A 10,000-nucleotide genomic window follows, 5' to 3' on the forward strand; every position below is an offset into this window, starting at 1 on the left:
AAAGCCTTCATTACTGAAATCGGTCTCATTTTTTGTTTTTTATTTTAAACCAATAACTTTTTGGGAAATAGATCTGTTTTGTCCCTTCCACAAAAAGGGAAATTTAAAGGGGATATAAAAAATTTCTGAATATGTAAGACAAAAAAAGAAAAATGTTTTAGGGTATACGGTTATTTGACTGTATTGACTGCCCTGATTACTAATTAACTGTTTTCTATTGTATGTTTTTTATTTATTTTTTAAAAATAGCTTTGGGTATATGTAAATTAGGCATCTTTTAAGTTTTTTAAAATGGTTTTGCACTGCTAAATTTTAACCCCGGTTTAGTGTTTGGATATTACTGTTAAATTATGTTATGTCTAATTTTGTCTTGTTTGATTGATTAAAAAGAGGTTTTTTAAATTCCCATCTTTCCCCGGGAAGTATTTACCTTTTTAGATTCTTTCGTTACTAAATTATTTCATTTTTCTTTTGGGAATTTTTTGGGATGATTAATTATTAAACTGCAAATTTTATTGATTTTTAAAAATCTGGCGGGGGTTTTGGTAATTAGTCAGGTTGATTGTGGGCATTCTTAAATCAGCATTTTCTTTTCACGATCTTTTATAATTTTCCCAATTTCGCAAAAAATCGTTAATCGGGTTTTTATTGTTAGATTTTTTTTTAATTTTAAAACCTGGAAATTCTTCAGTAAATTTGGATTTGATTTTGCTTCATGTGATTTTTTTTAAGATTTTTAAAATCAAGGTTATGAGATTTTTTTTAAATTTTTTTTAAATTTAAATTGGGTTTTAAATTCCAATATATAATAAAAAAAATTGGGTTAAAATTTTAAAATTTTTCTTCCTTTTAGATTTTTTCATAAGTAATTTCGTTTTTATGTTTAAACAATGTTATCAGTATTATTAGAAAAAAAAAATTTGAAGGAAGCATGGCAATTGTTGTATTCATACGTGTACACACTTGACAGAACACCGTAGAATTAGTTAAAAAAAAAAAAAAATTGCCCCCAGATTATACTTATTATATATGTACAGATTAGAAAAGTTTGATTTGAAATCTTAGTGTATTAAAGTGAGTCTAAAAGGTGTGTTTATCCCCAATCATTTGCGCACATGAAGCTCCAGAGTGTACCGGCCCCTTTTTTGGGGTTTAAAGATCTATAGCAAAAAAATGGGTTTTGTTATCATTTTGGGATAATTTAAAAATTTTTAAAAGTTCATTCCTTCATCATCATCATACCATCCCAGAAAAATTTGGAAATTTTTCGAATCACCAGCTGGTTGTATGGGGTTGGTGGGTCTTGCGAGCAAAATGTGATCCCCGCCCTGAAGAGGGCCGTTTCTAAAGACCAGGTGAACCACTTCCTCCTCGCCCTGGCTGTCGGGACCCTGGCTGGAGATGCCTTTAATTGCACCTTCTGGCCCCCGAAATTGGGCGCGGAAAGGGGGTTTGGGTTTGGGTTTTGGGTTTTGTTTTTGGGCTCTGTCTCGTCTCTGTCTTTTTGTTTCTGCCCGGGCTCTCTCTGTCTCTCCTATCTCTTCTTTTGTTTCACTCTCGTTTCCGGTATGGCTTCTCGGGCTCTCTCGTTCCTCTTTTTCCCCGGTTTCAAATCTTTTGTTTCCTTTTTTCCTTGTTTCCTTCTGTTTTCTTTTTTCTTGGTCTTTTTCCTTTTTTTCTCTTTCTCTTTCTCTTTAATTTCCCTTTTCGTTTCTTTCTCTTTATTTTTTCTTAATCTTTCTCTTTCTCTTTCTTTTTTTCTCTTTTCTTTTTCTTTCTCTTTCTCTTTTTCTCTTTCTCTTTTTTAAAACCTTTTCAATTTTTTTTCTTTTTTTTACCTCTTAAGGTCTTTCTCTTTTCTCTTTCTTTTTCTTCTTTCTCTTTTCTTTCTCTTTCTTTATTTTTCTTTCTCTCTCTTCTCTCTCTCTCTCTTTTTTCTCTTTCCCCTTTCTCTTTTTTTTTTGCTCTCTCTCTCTCTTTTTCTCTTTTCTTCCCCTTTTCTCTCTCTCTCTCCCTCTCTTTTTTTCTTTTTTCTGCCCCCTTTCTCGTTTTTTCTTTTCCCCTCTTCTTTCTCTTTTTTTTTCTTTCCTCTTTCTCTTTCTTTCTCTTTTTCTTTTTTTCTCTTTTTCTTTTTCTCTTCTCTCTCTCTTCCCCCTCTCTTTCTTCTCTCTTTTTTTTTTTCTCTCTTCTCTCTCTTCTCTTTTTTTTCTCTATCTTCTTCTCTTTTCTTCTTCTTCTCTCTCTCTTTTTCTCTCTCCTTTTCTCTCTTCTCCCCTCTGTTTTTATTTTTGTCCTCTTGGTTTAATTACTGTTTAAAAACAGAAAAACTTCTTTTGTAAAAATAAAAAAGAAAGAAAATATTTTTTCTGATAATCAGAGGGCTTCATTTTGGATTAAGGGGGTTTAATTGATATTTTTTATATGTTTCCCTTTTTAAATCACTTTTTAATATTCATGGTAGAGAGCTGCTTTATTTATGCAAATGTTGTAGTTTATTTTGATGGTAAATAGATTTTCCTTTATAATTGATATCTCAATCATGTTTCTTATATTTGTTTTTCATTCTTCTTTCTTTTGTGCCAACATTTTTTCTATAAAAGAAACAAAACTTTTCTTTATCATCTATGTCATTTGTTGTTGTTGATGATCTTCTCCTCTCCTCCTCCTCCTCCTCCTCCGCCTCTTCCTCTCCTCCTCCTCCTTCTCCTCCTTCCCACTCCTCCTCTCTCTCTCCCCCTCTCCTCCTCTCCCCCCTCCTCTCCTCCTCCTCATTCTCCTCCTCTCTCCTCCTTCTCCTCCTCTCTCCTCTTTCCTCCATCCCTCCTCTCTCACTCTCTCACCTCCTCCTTCCACTCTCCTTCCTCTCCTTTCTCCTCCTCTCCTCCTCCTCCCCTTTTTCTCTTCTCCTTTCTTCTCCTTCTACTCTTCCCTCCTCCTCTCCTCCTCCTCCTCTCGTCTCGTCCTCCTCGTCCTCTACGTATCCGTCCTGTCCTCTCCTCCTCCTCTCCACCTTTTCCTCCTACTATCCCTCCTCCTTTCCTCGTCCTCTCCTTCCTCTCTCCTCGTCCACCCTCCTCCTCCACCTCCTCCTCCTCCTCCTCCTCCTCCTCTTCTCCTCTCCCTTCCCCTCCCTCTCCTCCCCCTCCCTCTCTCCTCCTTCCTCCTCCTCCTCCTCTTCCCACCTCTCCTCCCCCCTCTCCTCCTATCCCTCTCCTCCTCCTCCCCCTCTCCTCCTCTCTCCTCCTCCTCCTCTCCTCCTCCAATTCCTCTCTCCTCCTCCTCTCCTCCTCCTTCTCCTCCCTCATCCTCCTTCCTACTCCTCCTTCCTCTCTCTCCTCTTCCTCCTGATCCTCTCCTTCTCTCCTCCTCCTCGTTCCATGCTCCTCCTCCTTCTCCTCCTCTCTCCTCCTCCTCCTCCTCCTCTCTCTCCTCCTCTCCTCCTCTCCTCCTCTCCTTCTCCTCCTCCTCCTCCTCCTCACTCCCTTCTTTCTCCTTCTCTTCTCTTCTCCGTCTCTTCTCCTCCTTCCTCCTCCTCCTCCTCCTCCACCTCCTCGTTCCTCGTCCTCTCGTCTCTCGTCTCCTCGTCCTCGTTCCTCGTCCTCCTCCTCCTCCTCCTCCTCCTCCTCCTTCCTCTCTCCTCCTCGTCCTCCTCCTCCTCCTCCTCCTTGTCTCCTCCTCCTCCTCCTCCCTCCTCCTCCTCCTCCTCCTCCTTCCTCCCTTCCTCCTCCTCTCCTCCTCCTCCTCCTCCTCCTCCTCCTCTCCTCCCTCCTCCTCCTCCTCCCCCCTCATCCTCCCCCTCCTCCTCCTCTCCTCTCTCCTCCTCCCCTTCCTCCTCTCCTCCCCCCTCCTCCTCTCACTCTCCTCCTTCCTCCCCCCTCTCCTCCTCCTCCCCTTCACCCCTTCCTTCTCCCCCTCTCCTCCCTCCTCCTCCTCTCCTCCCTCCTCCTACCTCCTCACTCCTCTCTCCTTCCTCTCCTCCTCTCCTCCTCCTCCTCTCCTCCTCCTCTCCTCCTCTCTTCCTCCTGCTCCTCCTCTTTCTGCTCCTCCTGGTCCTGTCCCTCCTCCTTCTCTCCTCCCCCTCCCCCCACCCCCCCCTCATCCCTCTCAACTTCTCCTCTCCTCTCTCTCATCCTCTCTCCTCCTCTCCTCTCCTTCTCCTCCTCCTTCCCTCCTACATCATCATCTTTGCTCCTCCTCCTCCTCATCCTTCCTCCTCCTCCTCCCTCCTCCCCCTTCGTCCTCCCCTCCCCCTCACCCCCTCCCCCCTCCCCCTACCCCTCCCCCCTCCTCCCCACTCCCTCCTCTCTCCCCTCCTCTCTCTCTCTCCTCCTCCGCCTTCTCCTCCTCCTTCTCCTCCTCCTGCCTCCTTCTCCTCTGTACCTCCTCCTCCTCTCTCCGCCTCCTCATCCTACCTCACCCTAATCCTCCTCATCACTCCTCCCCATCCTTCTCCTCCTTCCTCTCTCCTCATTTCATCTCCTTCTCCTTCTCCTTCTCTTCTCGTTCTCCTTCTCCTCTCCTCCTCCTCCTACCTTTATTCCCTCCTCTCCTCGTCCTCCTCGTCCTCCTCGGCCTTCCTCGGCCTCCTCGTCCTCGTCCTCGTCCTCCTCACTCCTCTCCTCACCTCCTCCTCCTCATCCTCCTCCTCCTTCCACGTCCTCCTCCTCCTCCTTCTCTCCTCCTCCTCCTCCTCCTCATCCCCCTCCTCCTCCTCCTCCCCCACCCCCCTCCCCCCCCCCTCCCCCTCCCCCTCCCCCTCCCCTCCCCCCTCCTCCTCCTCCCCCTCCTCCTCCTCCTCCTCCTCCTCCTCCTCCTCCTCCTCCTCCTCCTCCTCCTCCTCCTCCTCCTCCTCCTCATCCTCCCCCTCCTCCTCCTCATCCTCCCCCTCCTCCTCCTTTTCCTCTTCCTCCTCCTTCTCTTCCTGTTCCTGTTCCTCTTCCTCTTCCTCTTCCTTTTCCTCTTCCTCTTCTTCCTCTTCTTCCTCTTTTTCTTTTTCTTCCTTTTCTTCCTCCTTCTCCTCTTCCTCCTTTTTTTTACTTACTTTTAATTTTACACTCCTACCCTTCTTTTCTAGCTTACACCACCTATCTTCTGATATTTAAACCATCTACATAGTCTAAATATCATTATTATATCATTATTAGGGCGCTATTAAATATCACACATTATTACACATCCTCACCCCAGGCCATCAGCATGGAAGCACCCCAAGGTAGCAACCCTACCCTCCTGCATTCCTTCTACGGCTTCACTGCCCTCGGCGGCATCGTCATCTTCCTGTTCCTGGAGCGCTGTCACAACCTCTTCTGCGGGCACGGTCATGGCCATGGGCACAGTCATGGCTTGGGGCTTGATCTCAGCAAGAGTAAGGTGAGTGTGTGGATGGTGCGTGGATAAGTGGGTGAGCGAACGAGGGATCAATGGGTGATGTGTGGATGGTGGGTGGATAAGGGGGTGAGCGAACGAGGGATCAATGGGTGATGTGTGGATGGTGCGTGGATAAGTGAGAGAGTGAACGAAGTATCAATGGGTGATGTGTGGATGGTGTGTGGATAAGGGGGTGAGCGAACGAGGGATCAATGGGTGATGTGTGGATGGTGGGTGGATAAGGGGGTGAGCGAACGAGGGATCAATGGGTGATGTGTGGATGGTGTGTGGATAAGGGGGTGAATGAAGATGGATAAGGGGGTGAGCGAACGAGGGATCAATGGGTGATGTGTGGATGGTGTGTGGATAAGGGGGTGAGCGAACGAGGGATCAATGGGTGATGTGTGGATGGTGTGTGGATAAGGGGAGGTGAGCGAACGAGGGATCAATGGGTGATGTGTGGATGGTGTGTGGATAAGGGGGTGAGCGAACGAGGGATCAATGGGTGATGTGTGGATGGTGTGTGGATAAGGGGGGTGAGCGAACGAGGGATCAATGGGTGATGTGTGGATGGTGGGTGGATAAGGGGGTGAGCGAACGAGGGATCAATGGGTGATGTGTGGATGGTGGGTGGATAAGGGGGTGAGCGAACGAGGGATCAATGGGTGATGTGTGGATGGTGTGTGGATAAGGGGAGTGAGCGAACGAGGGATCAATGGGTGATGTGTGGATGGTGGGTGGATAAGGGGGTGAGCGAACGAGGGATCAATGGGTGATGTGTGGATGGTGTGTGGATAAGGGGGTGAGCGAACGAGGGATCAATGGGTGATGTGTGGATGGTGTGTGGATAAGGGGGTGAGCGAACGAGGGATCAATGGGTGATGTGTGGATGGTGTGTGGATAAGGGGGTGAGCGAACGAGGGATCAATGGGTGATGTGTGGATGGTGGGTGGATAAGGGGGTGAGCGAACGAGGGATCAATGGGTGATGTGTGGATGGTGTGTGGATAAGGGGGTGAGCGAACGAGGGATCAATGGGTGATGTGTGGATGGTGGGTGGATAAGTAGGTGAGCAAAACGAGGGATCAACGGGTGATGTGTGGATGGTGTGTGGATAAGTGAGTGAGTGAACGAGGGATCACATGTGATGTGTGGATGGTGTGTGGATAAGTGAGTGAGTGAACGAGGGATCACATGTGATGTGTGGATGGGGTGTGGATAAGGGGGTGAGCGAATGAGGGATCAACAGGTTATGAGTGGATGGTGCGTGGATAAGTGGGTGAGCAAATGAGGTTATGAGTGGGTGGTGTGTAGGGGAAAGAAGGGGAAGTAAGAAAGGAACGACTGAGGGAAGGAACGACTTGAATGAATGAAGGGAAAAAGTGAATAAATGGATCAATGGTTGAGTGAGTGAGTGTGGGAGTGTGAAGCAGGTAGGAAGTCATTTTATGTTTCAGTTTTAATTTGTTCTCAGGTTTACTGAAGTTTAGTCTTTATTTTTGTTGTAAAGTTGTATATTTATATACAATTCATTTCTTTAAGATTTTTGCATACTTTAATTGTTATATGTTTGTTATAAAATTAATTTCATATCATATAATATAACTATAATATATTATATAACTATAATATAACTCTGTTTTATGCCACCGTCAGGAGGACATAGACAAAGAAACAGTTGGTACAACGACAACTCTTGAAGATTCGGCCAGTCAGATAACAGACAAGATTGGAGAGAAGCTATCAAAACATTCCAAACACAATTCCTTTATCTATGCAGAAAGCACCATGAGTAAGCTATGTACTTGTGCTGTTATTATTTCAATAGATAGTAACAACGCATTACAGATTGATTATCACCTTTTGTTTATTGATCTAATTATTGGGCTCTTTGTCATGAAATGAAGGTAACTACAACTACTTGTTATTTCAGCCATGTGCAATATAACCTATTGATTGTGTAATTTTTGTAGTATGGTTTCATATAGAATTAGGAAATGTTGGTTTTCAGGTATTGTGATATGTAATTTTATTTTTTAAGAAATATGAAAGGACACACCTTGTATAGTAAAAGCTAAAGACTTCCTCAGAAAATCAGCATTTGTAGAGAGAGAAAAAAAATCTAACTTGATCTTAGTGATTGATATGTGATACATACCGCAGGTGTTTTCTTAGAGATCTTTTAACATTTTTTCTTCAATCCTAACAGCACTTGAAGCCCAGAACTGTTTCGAGGGTTGCAGCTCAAATGTGAGTCCGAGTAGTGATGCCAATGGAAACAACGGTCCGAACAGAAGCCGATTCGGAGATGACCAGCAGCCAACCTTGCCTGAGAAGCAGGGCCTGGTCTCATCAGGGGACAGGGACTCTGAGGTAGCATCCATTGACAAACATGTGGCAATGTGTGCAGAGAAGGAGAAGTTAGCCTGCAGTGCATCAGAGAAGGAGAGCCTGGTCACGACACCAGCTGACAAGTCAGAGATAGTGCGTATCTTTTACTTATAAAAAAAAAAGATATTTGATGTATTCTCTACTAAGCAAGTCGGATCATGCTGAATGAATTTGTCAGGTTTAGATCAGAATTACTAAGTAACATTAGTTGAGGAAATATCTAATAAGAAGTCCCAATACCACTAAAATTTTAGCTTTAGGCATTTGGTGGAGAAGAGATATTTTGAGATAAGTTTTAATCTCTCGCCAGGACAGGGAACTTTTCCTCATTCTTGACTTTTAAAGATGAAAGTATATAAAACTCAGTTATATTTCTACCTTTGCTTTATGCCATTTTTGGTGAAAAAGTAATAGAAGGAAATTTCAGTTAATTCCAACTCCATTGCAGGGAAGAGAACTCTCCCTAATTCTGGACACCCCGTCATCTGGGAGGCCAAAAGTCCTTCGGCAAAACAGCTCCAGCTTCAACATGGTCTTACAGGAGTACCATGTGGGCCATCATGGTCACTCCCACCACGGCCATTCTCATGTGACGGGTGAATGAGCGCTCTTGAACATTCTGCTTTTATCCTTATGATTTGACAATACACTGAATATAAATGGTAGATAAGTTGTGTGTGAGAGCTCATCCGGATTCCGTATCACATTTCTTGCTTTTGTGGTATTATTCATTCCGAATCATAACTTTCGTACATTTTTCTGCATTCCTCCTTTTCCCCCAAATAGGTCGCAAGGATTCTCTCCGAGCCATGATCCTGGTAGGCGATGCTATGCACACGTTCCTGGATGGCATGGCAATAGGGGCAGCTTTCGGAACTAGCGTGACAGGGGGTGTGGCAACCTCCATTGCCGTTTTATGCCATGAACTGCCACATAAAGTTGGTAAGTTGGATAGATAGAAGATCTTTAGAATATATGTACTATAGTTCTGTTATCTAAATAATTTGCCTTAACTGTAAATCATTTCTATAGTAACTGGTTATTAAAATGAGGGCTAATGTATCTCTCTTTACTTAATAGTCCTCTTTGATTGGATGGTGTTTAATGTGGATTTCTATTTTCCTGCCTGATGACACTCCTCACTTGAAATCAGTCTATGTTCCATATAGTCAATATTCTCTACTTACTCAATATTCCTTATTCACATATTATCCCTAAATTATTAAGTATTACCCATTTGCTCACTGGTCCCAGTCCACTTCACTTCCTTTTTTTATAAAATACTTTCTATTTACTCACCGTTCCTTATTACTCGACATTCATTATTTACTCGGTAAATCCCATTGACTCGCTATTCTCCACTTACTCAACCATTCTCTTTTTACCGAATATTCCCTGTTTACAAAAGAGTCCCCATTCACTCAGTCTTCCCCCCTATTTACCTACCATTCCAGGGGACTTCGCACTCCTCTTTGAGATGGGAATGCACCTGCAACAAGCGGTAAAGATGATGGCCCTCTTGTGGGTGTTGAGCTTGGCCGGTCTTCTTCTGGGGGTTATGCTCGGCTCCATCCCAACTGCGTCACCTTGGATCTATTCTTTCACGGCCGGAGTATTTATCTACCTGGCGCTTGTGGATCTGGTAGGTTTTGGCGTTTTATTGTAATGATGGTGACAGTGATAATAATGATGATATCAATAACGATTATAATGTTAATATTAATGATGGTAATAATGATAGTAATTTTAATGTTAGTGATGATGATAATGTTAATATTATTGATAATGATAATAATGTTAATATTAGTGATAGTGATAATGATAGCAATTTCAATGTTAGTGATGATAATAATGTTAATATTATTGATAATGATAATAATGTTAATATTATTGATAATGATAATGGTGATAATAGGAATGATAATAGTAATTATGATTCTGATGGTGGCCTATTTTGGAGCCAAGTATTTTTGGATTTGTTAGATTTTAAGCTTTCCATTTATTTAGCAGGGTTAAGAAGTTGTTCAGTGAGCAGTGTTTGTATTCATGTGTAACATATTTCATGTTGTTTATTATATGCTTAAAGAACAAGATAAAAGTTTAATCACCACTTCATGGAATTTTCAGTAAGATGAAATTGCAAAACAAAACTTTTTATATTATTTGATACTTTTGCTTGGATCTCTCACATCTTGCACTCCTATTCATAAACATCTAAAAGTTAACAAAGAGATGATTCGTTT

General features: G+C 43.3%; 1 protein-coding gene across 1 annotated transcript in view; it reads left to right on the forward strand.

Moving 5' to 3' along the window:
* Positions 1-10,000, forward strand: part of LOC125038494 (zinc transporter foi-like) — an 18,087-nt gene that overhangs the window by 2,037 nt on the left and 6,050 nt on the right. Inside the window, exons 3-9 of the mRNA XM_047631971.1 lie at positions 1,280-1,450; positions 5,145-5,370; positions 7,023-7,158; positions 7,576-7,850; positions 8,206-8,353; positions 8,544-8,699; positions 9,212-9,399. Of these exons, the coding sequence (XP_047487927.1) occupies positions 1,280-1,450; positions 5,145-5,370; positions 7,023-7,158; positions 7,576-7,850; positions 8,206-8,353; positions 8,544-8,699; positions 9,212-9,399 (1,300 nt within the window). The remainder of the gene's footprint in view (positions 1-1,279; positions 1,451-5,144; positions 5,371-7,022; positions 7,159-7,575; positions 7,851-8,205; positions 8,354-8,543; positions 8,700-9,211; positions 9,400-10,000) is intronic.

This window comes from Penaeus chinensis, chromosome 25 (genome assembly GCF_019202785.1).
Source record: "Penaeus chinensis breed Huanghai No. 1 chromosome 25, ASM1920278v2, whole genome shotgun sequence".
NCBI lineage: Eukaryota > Metazoa > Arthropoda > Malacostraca > Decapoda > Penaeidae > Penaeus > Penaeus chinensis.